The sequence below is a fragment of the Halichondria panicea genome, chromosome 10, assembly GCF_963675165.1.
Source record: "Halichondria panicea chromosome 10, odHalPani1.1, whole genome shotgun sequence".
NCBI classification, from domain to species: Eukaryota; Metazoa; Porifera; class Demospongiae; order Suberitida; family Halichondriidae; genus Halichondria; species Halichondria panicea.
This window is the reverse complement of record NC_087386.1, coordinates 6,469,885-6,488,463: the sequence shown is the minus strand read 5'-3', so window position 1 is coordinate 6,488,463 and position 18,579 is coordinate 6,469,885. Positions and strand designations below refer to the sequence as shown.

General features: G+C 42.8%; 1 protein-coding gene across 12 annotated transcripts in view; it reads right to left on the bottom strand.

Annotated features, from left to right (window-relative positions):
• LOC135342580 (serine/threonine-protein phosphatase 6 regulatory ankyrin repeat subunit B-like) overlaps positions 1 to 18,579 on the bottom strand; it is a 40,029-nt gene that overhangs the window by 2,039 nt on the left and 19,411 nt on the right. For 2 of the 12 annotated variants that reach the window (XM_064539331.1, XM_064539341.1), the window contains 14 exons: positions 18,158 to 18,256; positions 16,928 to 17,026; positions 11,568 to 11,666; positions 10,047 to 10,145; positions 8,556 to 8,654; positions 8,076 to 8,174; positions 6,583 to 6,681; positions 5,376 to 5,474; positions 3,847 to 3,945; positions 2,352 to 2,450; positions 1,823 to 1,921; positions 1,473 to 1,571; positions 1,316 to 1,414; positions 44 to 142 (listed from right to left, as the gene is read on the bottom strand). In XM_064539331.1, the coding sequence (XP_064395401.1) occupies positions 44 to 142; positions 1,316 to 1,414; positions 1,473 to 1,571; positions 1,823 to 1,921; positions 2,352 to 2,450; positions 3,847 to 3,945; positions 5,376 to 5,474; positions 6,583 to 6,681; positions 8,076 to 8,174; positions 8,556 to 8,654; positions 10,047 to 10,145; positions 11,568 to 11,666; positions 16,928 to 17,026; positions 18,158 to 18,256 (1,386 nt within the window). Of the gene's footprint in view, positions 1 to 43; positions 143 to 1,315; positions 1,415 to 1,472; positions 1,572 to 1,822; positions 1,922 to 2,351; positions 2,451 to 3,701; positions 3,801 to 3,846; positions 3,946 to 5,375; positions 5,475 to 6,582; positions 6,682 to 8,075; positions 8,175 to 8,555; positions 8,655 to 10,046; positions 10,146 to 11,567; positions 11,667 to 14,302; positions 14,551 to 15,839; positions 15,939 to 16,927; positions 17,027 to 18,157; positions 18,257 to 18,579 lie in introns of those variants that run through there. The other 10 variants (XM_064539336.1, XM_064539335.1, XM_064539333.1 and 7 more) reach the window with 10 other exon arrangements.

Below are 18,579 nucleotides of genomic sequence, written 5' to 3'. Positions count from 1 at the left end.
GGCTAGTGGCCTCTGAGATGTGTGTACAGCTACTTACACTAACCTCTTTGGGTATATCAACATTGGCCCCAGCATCGATTAGAAGCTCCATACATTTCTGGTGACCATTGAAACTGGCAGCAAAAAGAGGGGTCACTCCCGACTGTACATAGGAGGAAAACAATGTAAACAGCATGTTGTGGGAAATGTATTTATACAACAAAACCATACAGCATAACTAAGCGCATGCGCACTATCAGTAGACACCAGGCCGCATTTTCCTCCCTTCCATTCCATACCATACAAAATAATTGGCCTGAGAACGAGGTTACCTCTGTGTATGAGTAGACTGAGTAGTGGAGAGTGTACAATTAGCTGGTCCAGTTGCTGTGATATATAATTATATGGTTTATGGTCTATAACAGAACAACCAGACAGCTCTGTTTGTAGCCAGTATCCAGGGACATGATGAGATAGTGAGGGTCCTCTTAGCAGCCAAGGCTACAGTCAACACTCAGGAGAAGGTTGGTATTATATGGGGAATCCCCTTCTTTTCCCCCTATCTACCATGCTGTGCTTCTATTGTGTTGATCAAGAAGGCTTGCACACTAGTCTAAAGCCAGAAGAGGCTCTCGTCTACCTCAAGACGGTCGTATGCAGCTTTTTGTTAGCTCAGAAAATATCTGTTAAAACAGCTAGCTAGCAGTAGCCATTTGTGAAATTGATTTCTTTTGGACACACCCTTTAATTATTCCTGTGGATGTAATGCGCATTCGCGCTCATTCCCCATGTATGAGAAAATAATATCCAAGATCCAGATCCAGATCTTCCTGGCAGAATCATCTTTGTCTTGAGGGCCTGGTAAGCCACAAAACACTACCATATAACAATATAGATAACAATATGCATGTACACAATGTAAAAGGGTGTGCCAGCTCAGCACAATTTTACTGCGGAAGCTATACAGGAAGTAGTTAGTGGGCGTTCAAATAGCAATCAAAATTCCAGGCTCTTAAACGAATAGGACTATATTAAAATTTGCTGAATTTGTCTTTATACAGATGTTATTGAAAGAGTTTAGAGCTCCTATTACTAAAACTAGACCTAACAATACAAGACAGAGGACTAAGTCTACACGTACCTCTAAAGGCAAGTTATACGAAAATGCTGATTCAGCAAAAATTAATGTTAGGCGCACAGGTTATCGGGCCTTCTCTGAGTGCTCTCTACACAAACATGACTAGCTCTGGTGTCTATTGAACCAGGTCAACAGAACATGAGGAGGCTCTGTGGCTAGTGGCCTCTGAGATGTGTGTATACAGCTACTTACACTCACCTCTTCGGGTATATCAACATTGGCCCCAGCATCGATTAGGAGCTCCATACATTTTTGGTGACCATAGAAACTGGTTGTCCAAAGAGAGGTCTGTCCCAACTGTAGATGGAGGAAAACAATGTAAACAGCATGTTGTGGGAAATGTGTTTGTACCAACCTTGGTCTGAGTGTTGACTGTAGCCTTGGCTGCTAAGAGGACCCTCACTATCTCATCATGTCCATTCCTACTGGCTGCATACAGAGCTGTCAGGTTGTCCTGTTATAGACCATAAACCATATAATTATATGTCACTGCAAATGAACACTCTCCACTACTCAGTCCACTCACACACAGAGGTGACAGTACACACACTCAACCATGCATGGAATCAGCTGAGTACTCAAACACCACAACCCTAACCCTAACCCTATTGTAACAACTCAACAGGGACTCTGGCAAAGTTCAATGCCGTCCCTCTACCCTGTACAAATCCAAATAATTACTAACAGACAAGCAGTAAATCTCACCTTATTTTGATAGTCAACTTGAGCCTTCGCAGCAATCAATAATTTCACTGCCCTCACATGACCCTCCCGAGCAGCTGCCATCAACGCAGTGGCTCCAGTCTGTACAGAGTCAAGATAGTGTGAGCAGGTGAACCATCACTCATCACAGACCCACTCATTATACAATATCACATGACTATCTACACTACAGATCTAGAGGAGGTCCGACAACCGTATGCTTAGAATTAAAATTGCTGAATTTGCCTTTATACAGATATTGTTGAGAGAGTTAGCTAGAGCTCCTATTAAAAACTAGACCTAACAATACAAGACAGAGGACTAAGTCTACACGTACCTCTAAAGGCAAGTTATATGAAAATACTGATTCAGCAAAAATTAATGTTAGGCGCACAGGTTGTCGGACCTTCTCTGAGTGCTCTCTACACAAACATGACTAGCTCTGGTGTCTAATGAACCAGGTCAACAGAACATGGGGAGGCTCTGTGGCTAGTGGCCTCTGAGATGTGTGTACACAGCTACTTACACTCACCTCTTCGGGTATATCAACATTGGCCCCAGCATTGATTAGGAGCTCCATACATTTTTGGTGACCACTAACACTGGCTGTCCAAAGAGGGGTCCGTCCCAACTGTACATGGAGGAAAACAATGTAAACAGCATGTTGTGGGAAATGTGTTTGTACAACAAAACCAATGAAAGCGCTGATGCCTCGGTGGAGGTGCCAAAGCTACATATAATTAAGCTAGCTTTTATACACACATTGATTACAATTATCAGTGGCGGATCCAGTGCAGGGCACAAGGGGCACGTGCACCCCCTTTCTGACCAGCTCGAATAAAACTAGCTCATGAAGTGGGTGTGACTTAGAGCAGCAATCAATTATTGCACATGCAGAACAGCAGACAATCTCTAGTTGTAGACTTTTGAAGCTGAAGAGCAAGATGATTCCATCCATTTCTGCTATCTCCTGCTACTATGTATGTCATACTGTCATCAATCAATCCATAATCACACTGGCTGGGCTTAAAAAAACTGTTGACATTTTTTGTAGTAAACATTTTCTTCAAACTTGCCCCCCCTTTTCAAATTCCTGGATCCGCCCCTGATTATGAGAACATGTTTAATTTTGCTGCATGCATAATCTAGAATCACAGGGAAACTCTAATGATCGACGATGATTTTTGTTAAAAATGATCGATGCCAAAGTTCAAGTCTAAAATTAATGGTTGCAAGTCAGCAGAGCCTTGCAGCTCTCTTCTCACTCTTGCAGCTACCAATAGCTAGCGTTCTAGTGCAGAGCTAACTACCAACCATGGCAAAGTGCAATGCCGTCCAACTATTCTCATTATACAATATCACATGACTATCTACACTAATGTCAGGGGATACACCAACTACCAGTGCTCTATGGGGAATCCCCTTCTTTCCCCCCTATCTACCGTGCTGTGCTTCTATTGTGTTGATCAAGAAGGCTTGCACACTAGTCTGAAGCCAGAAGAGGCTCTCGTCTACTTTTAACTGCTGCTTGAGAAGACAACCCGACCATACGACCATCGTAGAACTAGAGGTAGATGAGAGACTACTGGCCTCAGACTTTAGACTATAAGTGTACAAGCTTTCTTGGCCAACGCAATAGAGGGCGTAAGCCATAGCTTCAGTATGGAATTACGTATTACGGAACATATTCCTAGTAAACGGACTAGTTTGCAAAAGTTTTACATTATTTGTGCACGATTACCATGCGCACTAACACCCAAGCAATGACACCAGGCCTTTTCCCCCTCGAAAAAATCGGCTTGGGAACGAGGCTAACACAGAGGTGACAGTACACACACTCAACCATGGAATCAGCAGAGTACACAAACACCACCATGCACACATTATTCTTGTTGTGAACGTCAGCCTTGGCCTCCAACAACATTCTAACAACTCCACAGTGACCATTCTCACTGGCCATGTACAATGCTGTGGATCCATTCTGTACACATCCAAATAATTACTAACAGACAAGCGGTAAATCTCACCTTATTTTGAATGTCAACTCCAGCTTTTGCCGCAATCAACAATTCCACTGTCCTCACATGACCCTCCTGAGCAGCTGCAATCAACGCAGTGAATCCATCCTGTACAGAGTCAAGATAGTACAGATCCACTCATTACACAATATCACTCATACAATATCACATGACTATCTACACTAATGTCACAGCAGAGGACCCTCACTATCTCATCATGTCCATGTCTACTGGCTACATGCAGAGCTGTCTGGTTGTTCTGTTATAGACCATAAACCATATAATTATATATCACAGCAACTGGACCAGCTATGAAAATGCTGATTCAGCAAAAATTAATGTTAGGCGCACAGGTTGTCGGACCTTCTCTGAGTGCTCTCTACACAAACATGACTAGCTCTGGTGTCTAATGGACCAGGTCAACAGAAAATGGGGAGGCTCTGTGGCTAATGGCCTCTGAGATGTGTGTACAGCTACTTACACTCAATCCTACTTCTCCCAACAAAGCTATAATCTCAATCAGTTATTATGCCTCGAGGCGTAGCCGCACGAGGGATACGGTAAAGCTGACTGTGTGTGTGTACGTGTCTGTCTGTCTGTCTGTCTGTGTGTCTGTTCCAGCTGTAACTGCTCAACGGTTGCAATGCGACGAAAGCTAACAGCTTCTATAGGCTTCTAGCCACGTTCTCTTGGATTTTGATTCGTGGATTTTGCAAACTAAAGCTTCTTTCTCGAGTTATGGCTAGTTTGACTCACATTGAAGGCTGTTGCAGTCTCTTCAGAATCTTTCATAGCATCATCTGTCCGCACAAACTTTCTATTCAACATATGAGTTAGCCTTGCACTAAAGCGCTAGCTTTTTGTTAGCTACAATACTCAGAAAATATCTGTTAAAACAGCTAGCTAGCCGTAGCCATTTGTGAAATTGATCTATTTGGACACACCCTTTAATTATTCCCGTGGATGTAATGCGCATGCGCGCTCATTCCCCTATGTGTGAGAAAATAATATCCAAGATCCAGATCCAGATCCTCCTGGCAGAATCATCTTTGTCTTGAGGGCCTGGTAAGCCACAAAACACTACCATATAACAATATAGATAACAATATGCATGTACACAATGTAAAAGGGTGTGCCAGCTCAGCACAATTTTACTGCGGAAGCTATACAGGAAGTAGTTAGTGGGCGTTCAAATAGCAATCAAAATTCCAGGCTCTTAAACGAATAGGACTATTAAAATTTGCTGAATTTGTCTTTATACAGATGTTATTGAAAGAGTTTAGAGCTCCTATTACTAAAACTAGACCTAACAATACAAGACAGAGGACTAAGTCTACACGTACCTCTAAAGGCAAGTTATATGAAAATGCTGATTCAGTAAAAATTAATGTTAGGCGCACAGGTTGTCGGACCTTCTCTGAGTGCTCTCTACACAAACATGACTAGCTCTGGTGTCTAATGAACCAGGTCAACAGAACATGGGGAGGCTCTGTGGCTAGTGGCCTCTGAGATGTGTGTACACAGCTACTTACACTCACCTCTTCGGGTATATCAACATTGGCCTCAGCATCGATTAGGAGCTCCATACATTTCTGGTGACCATTGAAACTGGCTGTCCAAAGAGGGGTCCGTCCCAACTGTACATGGAGGAAAACAATGTAAACAGCATGTTGTGGGAAATGTGTTTGTACAACAAAACCAATGAAAGCGCTGATGCCTCGGTGGAGGTGCCAAAGCTACATAATTAAGCTAGCTTTTATACACACATTGATTACAATTATCAGTGGCGGATCCAGTGCAGGGCACAAGGGGCACGTGCACCCCCTTTCTGACCAGCTCGAATAAAACTAGCTCATGAAGTGGGTGTGACTTAGAGCAGCAATCAATTATTGCACATGCAGACGATCTCTAGTTGTAGACTTTTGAAGCTGAAGAGCAAGATGATTCCATCCATTTCTGCTATCTCCTGCTACTATGTATGTCATACTGTCATCAATCAATCCATAATCACACTGGCAGGGCTTAAAAAAACTGTTGACATTTTTTGTAGTAAACATTTTCTTCAAACTTGCCCCTCCCTTTTCAAAATTCCTGGATCCGCCCCTGATTATGAGAACATGTTTAATTTTGCTGCATGCATAATCTAGAATCACAGGGAAACTCTAATGATCGACGATGATTTTTGTTAAAAATGATTGATGCCAAAGTTCAAGTCTAAAATTAATGGTTGCAAGTCAGCAGAGCCTTGCAGCTCTCTTCTCACTCTTGCAGCTACCAATAGCTAGCGTTCTAGTGCAGAGCTAACTACCAACCATGGCAAAGTGCAATGCCGTCAAACTATTCTCATTATACAATATCACATGACTATCTACACTAATGTCAGGGGATACACCAACTACCAGTGCTCTCCAGAGGAAGTCCGAGAACTGTACGACTAGAATTATAATTTGCTGAATTTGTCTTTATACAGATGTTATTGAAAGAGTTTAGAGCTCCTATTACTAAAACTAGACCTAACAATACAAGACAGAGGACTAAGTCTACACGTACCTCTAAAGGCAAGTTATATGAAAATGCTGATTCAGTAAAAATTAATGTTAGGCGCACAGGTTGTCGGACCTTCTCTGAGTGCTCTCTACACAAACATGACTAGCTCTGGTGTCTAATGAACCAGGTCAACAGAACATGGGGAGGCTCTGTGGCTAGTGGCCTCTGAGATGTGTGTACACAGCTACTTACACTCACCTCTTCGGGTATATCAACATTGGCCCCAGCATCGATTAGGAGCTCCATACATTTCTGGTGACCATTGAAACTGGCTGTCCAAAGAGGGGTCTCTCCCGACTGTACATAGGAGGAAAACAATGTAAACAGCATGTTGTGGGAAATGTGTTTGTACAACAAAACCAATGAAAGCGCTGATGCCTCGGTGGAGGTGCCAAAGCTACATAATTAAGCTAGCTTTTATACACACATTGATTACAATTATCAGTGGCGGATCCAGTGCAGGGCACAAGGGGCACGTGCACCCCCTTTCTGACCAGCTCGAATAAAACTAGCTCATGAAGTGGGTGTGACTTAGAGCAGCAATCAATTATTGCACATGCAGACGATCTCTAGTTGTAGACTTTTGAAGCTGAAGAGCAAGATGATTCCATCCATTTCTGCTATCTCCTGCTACTATGTATGTCATACTGTCATCAATCAATCCATAATCACACTGGCTGGGCTTAAAAAAACTGTTGACATTTTTTGTAGTAAACATTTTCTTCAAACTTGCCCCCCCCTTTTCAAAATTCCTGGATCCGCCCCTGATTATGAGAACATGTTTAATTTTGCTGCATGCATAATCTAGAATCACAGGGAAACTCTAATGATCGACGATGATTTTTGTTAAAAATGATTGATGCCAAAGTTCAAGTCTAAAATTAATGGTTGCAAGTCAGCAGAGCCTTGCAGCTCTCTTCTCACTCTTGCAGCTACCAATAGCTAGCGTTCTAGTGCAGAGCTAACTACCAACCATGGCAAAGTGCAATGCCGTCCAACTATTCTCATTATACAATATCACATGACTATCTACACTAATGTCAGGGGATACACCAACTACCAGTGCTCTATGGGGAATTCCCTTCTTTCCCTCCTATCTACCGTGCTGTGCTTCTATTGTGTTGATCAAGAAGGCTTGCACACTAGTCTGAAGCCAGAAGAGGCTCTCGTCTACTTCTAACTGCTGCTTGAGAAGACAACCCGACCATACGACCATCGTAGAACTAGAGGTAGATGAGAGACTACTGGCCTCAGACTTTAGACTATAAGTGTACAAGCTTTCTTGGCCAACGCAATAGAGGGCGTAAGCCATAGCTTCAGTATGGAAGTACATAATTATTACGGAACATATTCCTAGTAAAAGGACTAGTTTGCAAAAGTTTTACATTATTTGTGCACGATTACCATGCGCACTAACACCCAAGCAATGGACACCACGCCTTTTCCCCCTCGAAAAAATCGGCTTGGGAACGAGGCTAACACAGAGGTGACAGTACACACACTCAACCATGGAATCAGCAGAGTACACAAACACCACCATGCACACATTATTCTTGTTGTGAACGTCAGCCTTGGCCTCCAACAACATTCTAACAACTCCACAGTGACCATTCTTACTGGCCATGTACAATGCTGTGGATCCATTCTGTACACATCCAAATAATTACTAACAGACAAGCGGTAAATCTCACCTTATTTTGAATGTCAACTCCAGCTTTTGCCGCAATCAACAATTCCACTGTCCTCACATGACCCTCCTGAGCAGCTGCAATCAACGCAGTGAATCCATCCTGTACAGAGTCAAGATAGTACAGATCCACTCATTACACAATATCACTCATACAATATCACATGACTATCTACACTAATGTCACAGCAGAGGACCCTCACTATCTCATCATGTCCATGTCTACTGGCTACATGCAGAGCTGTCTGGTTGTTCTGTTATAGACCATAAACCATATAATTATATATCACAGCAACTGGACCAGCTATGAAAATGCTGATTCAGCAAAAATTAATGTTAGGCGCACAGGTTGTCGGACCTTCTCTGAGTGCTCTCTACACAAACATGACTAGCTCTGGTGTCTAATGAACCAGGTCAACAGAACATGGGGAGGCTCTGTGGCTAGTGGCCTCTGAGATGTGTGTACACAGCTACTTACACTCACCTCTTCGGGTATATCAACATTGGCCCCAGCATCGATTAGGAGCTCCATACATTTCTGGTGACCATTGAAACTGGCTGTCCAAAGAGGGGTCTGTCCCAACTGTACATGGAGGAAAACAATGTAAACAGCATGTTGTGGGAAATGTGTTTGTACAACAAAACCAATGAAAGCGCTGATGCCTCGGTGGAGGTGCCAAAGCTACATAATTAAGCTAGCTTTTATACACACATTGATTACAATTATCAGTGGCGGATCCAGTGCAGGGCACAAGGGGCACGTGCACCCCTTTCTGACCAGCTCGAATAAAACTAGCTCATGAAGTGGGTGTGACTTAGAGCAGCAATCAATTATTGCACATGCAGAACAGCAGACGATCTCTAGTTGTAGACTTGAAGCTGAAGAGCAAGATGATTCCATCCATTTCTGCTATCTCCTGCTACTATGTATGTCATACTGTCATCAATCAATCCATAATCACACTGGCTGGGCTTAAAAAAAACTGTTGACATTTTTTGTAGTAAACATTTTCTTCAAACTTGCCCCCCCTTTTCAAATTCCTGGATCCGCCCCTGATTATGAGAACATGTTTAATTTTGCTGCATGCATAATCTAGAATCACAGGGAAACTCTAATGATCGACGATGATTTTTGTTAAAAATGATCGATGCCAAAGTTCAAGTCTAAAATTAATGGTTGCAAGTCAGCAGAGCCTTGCAGCTCTCTTCTCACTCTTGCAGCTACCAATAGCTAGCGTTCTAGTGCAGAGCTAACTACCAACCATGGCAAAGTGCAATGCCATCCAACTATTCTCATTATACAATATCACATGACTATCTACACTAATGTCAGGGGATACACCAACTACCAGTGCTCTATGGGGAATCCCCTTCTTTCCCCCCTATCTACCGTGCTGTGCTTCTATTGTGTTGATCAAGAAGGCTTGCACACTAGTCTGAAGCCAGAAGAGGCTCTCGTCTACTTTTAACTGCTGCTTGAGAAGACAACCCGACCATACGACCATCGTAGAACTAGAGGTAGATGAGAGACTACTGGCCTCAGACTTTAGACTATAAGTGTACAAGCTTTCTTGGCCAACGCAATAGAGGGCGTAAGCCATAGCTTCAGTATGGAATTACGTATTACGGAACATATTCCTAGTAAACGGACTAGTTTGCAAAAGTTTTACATTATTTGTGCACGATTACCATGCGCACTAACACCCAAGCAATGACACCAGGCCTTTTCCCCCTCGAAAAAATCGGCTTGGGAACGAGGCTAACACAGAGGTGACAGTACACACACTCAACCATGGAATCAGCAGAGTACACAAACACCACTATGCACACATTATTCTTGTTGTGAACGTCAGCCTTGGCCTCCAACAACATTCTAACAACTCCACAGTGACCATTCTCACTGGCCATGTACAATGCTGTGGATCCATTCTGTACACATCCAAATAATTACTAACAGACAAGCGGTAAATCTCACCTTATTTTGAATGTCAACTCCAGCTTTTGCCGCAATCAACAATTCCACTGCCCTCACATGACCCTCCTGAGCAGCTGCAATCAACGCAGTGAATCCATCCTGTACAGAGTCAAGATAGTACAGATCCACTCATTACACAATATCACTCATACAATATCACATGACTATCTACACTAATGTCACAGCAGAGGACCCTCACTATCTCATCATGTCCATGTCTACTGGCTACATGCAGAGCTGTCTGGTTGTTCTGTTATAGACCATAAACCATATAATTATATATCACAGCAACTGGACCAGCTATGAAAATGCTGATTCAGCAAAAATTAATGTTAGGCGCACAGGTTGTCGGACCTTCTCTGAGTGCTCTCTACACAAACATGACTAGCTCTGGTGTCTAATGGACCAGGTCAACAGAAAATGGGGAGGCTCTGTGGCTAATGGCCTCTGAGATGTGTGTACAGCTACTTACACTCAATCCTACTTCTCCCAACAAAGCTATAATCTCCATCAGTTATTATGCCTCGATGCGTAGCCGCACGAGGGATACGGTAAAGCTGACTGTGTGTGTGTATGTGTCTGTCTGTCTGTGTGTTTGTTCCAGCTGTAACTGCTCAACGGTTGCAATGCGACGAAAGCTAACAGCTTCTATAGGCTTCTAGCCACGTTCTCTTGGATTTTGATTCGTGGATTTTGCAAACTAAAGCTTCTTTCTCGAGTTATGGCTAGTTTGACTCACATTGAAGGCTGTTGCAGTCTCTTCAGAATCTTTCATAGCATCATCTGTCCGCACAAACTTTCTATTCAACATATGAGTTAGCCTTGCACTAAAGCGCTAGCTTTTTGTTAGCTACAATACTCAGAAAATATCTGTTAAAACAGCTAGCTAGCCGTAGCCATTTGTGAAATTGATCTCTTTGGACACACCCTTTAATTATTCCCGTGGATGTAATGCGCATGCGCGCTCATTCCCCTATGTGTGAGAAAATAATATCCAAGATCCAGATCCAGATCCTCCTGGCAGAATCATCTTTGTCTTGAGGGCCTGGTAAGCCACAAAACACTACCATATAACAATATAGATAACAATATGCATGTACACAATGTAAAAGGGTGTGCCAGCTCAGCACAATTTTACTGCGGAAGCTATACAGGAAGTAGTTAGTGGGCGTTCAAATAGCAATCAAAATTCCAGGCTCTTAAACGAATAGGACTATTAAAATTTGCTGAATTTGTCTTTATACAGATGTTATTGAAAGAGTTTAGAGCTCCTATTACTAAAACTAGACCTAACAATACAAGACAGAGGACTAAGTCTACACGTACCTCTAAAGGCAAGTTATATGAAAATGCTGATTCAGTAAAAATTAATGTTAGGCGCACAGGTTGTCGGACCTTCTCTGAGTGCTCTCTACACAAACATGACTAGCTCTGGTGTCTAATGAACCAGGTCAACAGAACATGGGGAGGCTCTGTGGCTAGTGGCCTCTGAGATGTGTGTACACAGCTACTTACACTCACCTCTTCGGGTATATCAACATTGGCCCCAGCATCGATTAGGAGCTCCATACATTTCTGGTGACCATTGAAACTGGCTGTCCAAAGAGGGGTCCGTCCCAACTGTACATGGAGGAAAACAATGTAAACAGCATGTTGTGGGAAATGTGTTTGTACAACAAAACCAATGAAAGCGCTGATGCCTCGGTGGAGGTGCCAAAGCTACATAATTAAGCTAGCTTTTATACACACATTGATTACAATTATCAGTGGCGGATCCAGTGCAGGGCACAAGGGGCACGTGCACCCCCTTTCTGACCAGCTCGAATAAAACTAGCTCATGAAGTGGGTGTGACTTAGAGCAGCAATCAATTATTGCACATGCAGACGATCTCTAGTTGTAGACTTTTGAAGCTGAAGAGCAAGATGATTCCATCCATTTCTGCTATCTCCTGCTACTATGTATGTCATACTGTCATCAATCAATCCATAATCACACTGGCAGGGCTTAAAAAAACTGTTGACATTTTTTGTAGTAAACATTTTCTTCAAACTTGCCCCTCCCTTTTCAAAATTCCTGGATCCGCCCCTGATTATGAGAACATGTTTAATTTTGCTGCATGCATAATCTAGAATCACAGGGAAACTCTAATGATCGACGATGATTTTTGTTAAAAATGATTGATGCCAAAGTTCAAGTCTAAAATTAATGGTTGCAAGTCAGCAGAGCCTTGCAGCTCTCTTCTCACTCTTGCAGCTACCAATAGCTAGCGTTCTAGTGCAGAGCTAACTACCAACCATGGCAAAGTGCAATGCCGTCCAACTATTCTCATTATACAATATCACATGACTATCTACACTAATGTCAGGGGATACACCAACTACCAGTGCTCTATGGGGAATTCCCTTCTTTCCCTCCTATCTACCGTGCTGTGCTTCTATTGTGTTGATCAAGAAGGCTTGCACACTAGTCTGAAGCCAGAAGAGGCTCTCGTCTACTTCTAACTGCTGCTTGAGAAGACAACCCGACCATACGACCATCGTAGAACTAGAGGTAGATGAGAGACTACTGGCCTCAGACTTTAGACTATAAGTGTACAAGCTTTCTTGGCCAACGCAATAGAGGGCGTAAGCCATAGCTTCAGTATGGAAGTACATAATTATTACGGAACATATTCCTAGTAAAAGGACTAGTTTGCAAAAGTTTTACATTATTTGTGCACGATTACCATGCGCACTAACACCCAAGCAATGGACACCACGCCTTTTCCCCCTCGAAAAAATCGGCTTGGGAACGAGGCTAACACAGAGGTGACAGTACACACACTCAACCATGGAATCAGCAGAGTACACAAACACCACCATGCACACATTATTCTTGTTGTGAACGTCAGCCTTGGCCTCCAACAACATTCTAACAACTCCACAGTGACCATTCTTACTGGCCATGTACAATGCTGTGGATCCATTCTGTACACATCCAAATAATTACTAACAGACAAGCGGTAAATCTCACCTTATTTTGAATGTCAACTCCAGCTTTTGCCGCAATCAACAATTCCACTGTCCTCACATGACCCTCCTGAGCAGCTGCAATCAACGCAGTGAATCCATCCTGTACAGAGTCAAGATAGTACAGATCCACTCATTACACAATATCACTCATACAATATCACATGACTATCTACACTAATGTCACAGCAGAGGACCCTCACTATCTCATCATGTCCATGTCTACTGGCTACATGCAGAGCTGTCTGGTTGTTCTGTTATATATAGACCATAAACCATATAATTATATATCACAGCAACTGGACCAGCTATGAAAATGCTGATTCAGCAAAAATTAATGTTAGGCGCACAGGTTGTCGGACCTTCTCTGAGTGCTCTCTACACAAACATGATTAGCTCTGGTGTCTAATGGACCAGGTCAACAGAAAATGGGGAGGCTCTGTGGCTAATGGCCTCTGAGATGTGTGTACAGCTACTTACACTCAATCCTACTTCTCCCAACAAAGCTATAATCTCCATCAGTTATTACTAATGATCGACGATGATTTTTGTTAAAAATGATTGATGCCAAAGTTCAAGTCTAAAATTAATGGTTGCAAGTCAGCAGAGCCTTGCAGCTCTCTTCTCACTCTTGCAGCTACCAATAGCTAGCGTTCTAGTGCAGAGCTAACTACCAACCATGGCAAAGTGCAATGCCGTCCAACTATTCTCATTATACAATATCACATGACTATCTACACTAATGTCAGGGGATACACCAACTACCAGTGCTCTATGGGGAATTCCCTTCTTTCCCTCCTATCTACCGTGCTGTGCTTCTATTGTGTTGATCAAGAAGGCTTGCACACTAGTCTGAAGCCAGAAGAGGCTCTCGTCTACTTCTAACTGCTGCTTGAGAAGACAACCCGACCATACGACCATCGTAGAACTAGAGGTAGATGAGAGACTACTGGCCTCAGACTTTAGACTATAAGTGTACAAGCTTTCTTGGCCAACGCAATAGAGGGCGTAAGCCATAGCTTCAGTATGGAAGTACATAATTATTACGGAACATATTCCTAGTAAAAGGACTAGTTTGCAAAAGTTTTACATTATTTGTGCACGATTACCATGCGCACTAACACCCAAGCAATGGACACCACGCCTTTTCCCCCTCGAAAAAATCGGCTTGGGAACGAGGCTAACACAGAGGTGACAGTACACACATTCAACCATGGAATCAGCAGAGTACACAAACACCACCATGCACACATTATTCTTGTTGTGAACGTCAGCCTTGGCCTCCAACAACATTCTAACAACTCCACAGTGACCATTCTTACTGGCCATGTACAATGCTGTGGATCCATTCTGTACACATCCAAATAATTACTAACAGACAAGCGGTAAATCTCACCTTATTTTGAATGTCAACTCCAGCTTTTGCCGCAATCAACAATTCCACTGTCCTCACATGACCCTCCTGAGCAGCTGCAATCAACGCAGTGAATCCATCCTGTACAGAGTCAAGATAGTACAGATCCACTCATTACACAATATCACTCATACAATATCACATGACTATCTACACTAATGTCACAGCAGAGGACCCTCACTATCTCATCATGTCCATGTCTACTGGCTACATGCAGAGCTGTCTGGTTGTTCTGTTATAGACCATAAACCATATAATTATATATCACAGCAACTGGACCAGCTATGAAAATGCTGATTCAGCAAAAATTAATGTTAGGCGCACAGGTTGTCGGACCTTCTCTGAGTGCTCTCTACACAAACATGACTAGCTCTGGTGTCTAATGGACCAGGTCAACAGAAAATGGGGAGGCTCTGTGGCTAATGGCCTCTGAGATGTGTGTACAGCTACTTACACTCAATCCTACTTCTCCCAACAAAGCTATAATCTCCATCAGTTATTACTAATGATCGACGATGATTTTTGTTAAAAATGATTGATGCCAAAGTTCAAGTCTAAAATTAATGGTTGCAAGTCAGCAGAGCCTTGCAGCTCTCTTCTCACTCTTGCAGCTACCAATAGCTAGCGTTCTAGTGCAGAGCTAACTACCAACCATGGCAAAGTGCAATGCCGTCCAACTATTCTCATTATACAATATCACATGACTATCTACACTAATGTCAGGGGATACACCAACTACCAGTGCTCTATGGGGAATTCCCTTCTTTCCCTCCTATCTACCGTGCTGTGCTTCTATTGTGTTGATCAAGAAGGCTTGCACACTAGTCTGAAGCCAGAAGAGGCTCTCGTCTACTTCTAACTGCTGCTTGAGAAGACAACCCGACCATACGACCATCGTAGAACTAGAGGTAGATGAGAGACTACTGGCCTCAGACTTTAGACTATAAGTGTACAAGCTTTCTTGGCCAACGCAATAGAGGGCGTAAGCCATAGCTTCAGTATGGAAGTACATAATTATTACGGAACATATTCCTAGTAAAAGGACTAGTTTGCAAAAGTTTTACATTATTTGTGCACGATTACCATGCGCACTAACACCCAAGCAATGGACACCACGCCTTTTCCCCCTCGAAAAAATCGGCTTGGGAACGAGGCTAACACAGAGGTGACAGTACACACACTCAACCATGGAATCAGCAGAGTACACAAACACCACCATGCACACATTATTCTTGTTGTGAACGTCAGCCTTGGCCTCCAACAACATTCTAACAACTCCACAGTGACCATTCTTACTGGCCATGTACAATGCTGTGGATCCATTCTGTACACATCCAAATAATTACTAACAGACAAGCGGTAAATCTCACCTTATTTTGAATGTCAACTCCAGCTTTTGCCGCAATCAACAATTCCACTGTCCTCACATGACCCTCCTGAGCAGCTGCAATCAACGCAGTGAATCCATCCTGTACAGAGTCAAGATAGTACAGATCCACTCATTACACAATATCACTCATACAATATCACATGACTATCTACACTAATGTCACAGCAGAGGACCCTCACTATCTCATCATGTCCATGTCTACTGGCTACATGCAGAGCTGTCTGGTTGTTCTGTTATAGACCATAAACCATATAATTATATATCACAGCAACTGGACCAGCTATGAAAATGCTGATTCAGCAAAAATTAATGTTAGGCGCACAGGTTGTCGGACCTTCTCTGAGTGCTCTCTACACAAACATGACTAGCTCTGGTGTCTAAAGGACCAGGTCAACAGAAAATGGGGAGGCTCTGTGGCTAATGGCCTCTGAGATGTGTGTACAGCTACTTACACTCAATCCTACTTCTCCCAACAAAGCTATAATCTCCATCAGTTATTACTAATGATCGACGATGATTTTTGTTAAAAATGATTGATGCCAAAGTTCAAGTCTAAAATTAATGGTTGCAAGTCAGCAGAGCCTTGCAGCTCTCTTCTCACTCTTGCAGCTACCAATAGCTAGCGTTCTAGTGCAGAGCTAACTACCAACCATGGCAAAGTGCAATGCCGTCAAACTATTCTCATTATACAATACCACATGACTATCTACGCTAATGTCAGGGGATACACCAACTACCAGTGCTCTCCAGAGGAAGTCCGAGAACCGTACCTAGAATTAAAATTTGCTGAATTTGTCTTTATACAGATGTTATTGAAAGAGTTTAGAGCACTAGACCTAACAATACAAGACAGAGGAATAAGTCTACACGTACCTCTAAAGGCAAGTTATATGAAAATGCTGATTCAGCAAAAATTAATGTTAGGCGCACAGGTTGTCGGACCTTCTCTGAGTGCTCTCTACACAAACATGACTAGCTCTGGTGTCTAATGAACCAGGTCAACAGAACATGGGGAGGCTCTGTGGCTAGTGGCCTCTGAGATGTATGTACACAGCTACTTACACTCACCTCTTCGGGTATATCAACATTGGCCCCAGCATCGATTAGGAGCTCCATACATTTTTGGAGATGACTATCACTGGCTGTCCAAAGAGGGGTCTGTCCCAACTGTACATGGAGGAAAACAATGTAAACAGCATGTTGTGGGAAATGTGTTTGTACAACAAAACCAATGAAAGCGCTGATGCCTCGGTGGAGGTGCCAAAGCTACATATAATTAAGCTAGCTTTTATACACACATTGATTACAATTATCAGTGGCGGATCCAGTGCAGAGCACAAGGGGCACGTGCACCCCCTTTCTGACCAGCTCGAATAAAACTAGCTCATGAAGTGGGTGTGACTTAGAGCAGCAATCAATTATTGCACATGCAGAACAGCAGACGATCTCTAGTTGTAGACTTTTGAAGCTGAAGAGCAAGATGATTCCATCCATTTCTGCTATCTCCTGCTACTATATGTATGTCATACTGTCATCAATCAATCCATAATCACACTGGCTGGGCTTAAAAAAACTGTTGACATTTTTTGTAGTAAACATTTTCTTCAAACTTGCCCCCCCCTTTTCAAAATTCCTGGATCCGCCCCTGATTATGAGAACATGTTTAATTTTGCTGCATGCATAATCTAGAATCACAGGGAAACTCTAATGATCGACGATGATTTTTGTTAAAAATGATTGATGCCAAAGTTCAAGTCTAAAATTAATGGTTGCAAGTCAGCAGAGCCTTGCAGCTCTCTTCTCACTCTTGCAGCTACCAATAGCTAGCGTTCTAGTGCAGAGCTAACTACCAACCATGGCAAAGTGCAATGCCGTCCAACTATTCTCATTATACAATATCACATGACTATCTACACTAATGTCAGGGGATACACCAACTACCAGTGCTCTCCAGAGGAAGTCCGAGAACCGTACGCCTAGAATTAAAATTTGCTAAATTTGTCTTTATACAGATGTTATTGAAAGAGTTTAGAGCTCCTATTACTAAAACTAGACCTAACAATACAAGACAGAGGACTAAGTCTACACGTACCTCTAAAGCATCTAAAGGCAAGTTATATGAAAATGCTGATCCAGCAAAAATTAATGTTAGGCGCACAGTTTGTCGGACCTTCTCTGAGTGCTCTCTACACAAACATGACTAGCTCTGGTGTCTAATGAACCAGGTCAACAGAACATGGGGAGGCTCTGTGGCTAGTGGCCTCTGAGATGTGTGTATATAAAGCTACTTACACTCACCTTATTGGGTATATCAACATTGGCCCCAGCATTGATTAGGAGCTCCATACATTTTTGGTGACCACTAACACTGGCTGTCCTAAGAGGGGTCCGTCCAAACTGTACATGGAGGAAAACAATGTAAACAGCATGTTGTGGGAAATGTGTTTGTACAACAAAACCAATGAAAGCGCTGATGCCTCGGTGGAGGTGCCAAAGCTACATATAATTAAGCTAGCTTTTATACACACATTGATTACAATTATCAGTGGCGGATCCAGTGCAGGGCACAAGGGGCACGTGCACCCCCTTTCTGACCAGCTCGAATAAAACTAGCTCATGAAGTGGGTGTGACTTAGAGCAGCAATCAATTATTGCACATGTAGAACAGCAGACGATCTCTAGTTGTAGACTTTTGAAGCTGAAGAGCAAGATGATTCCAT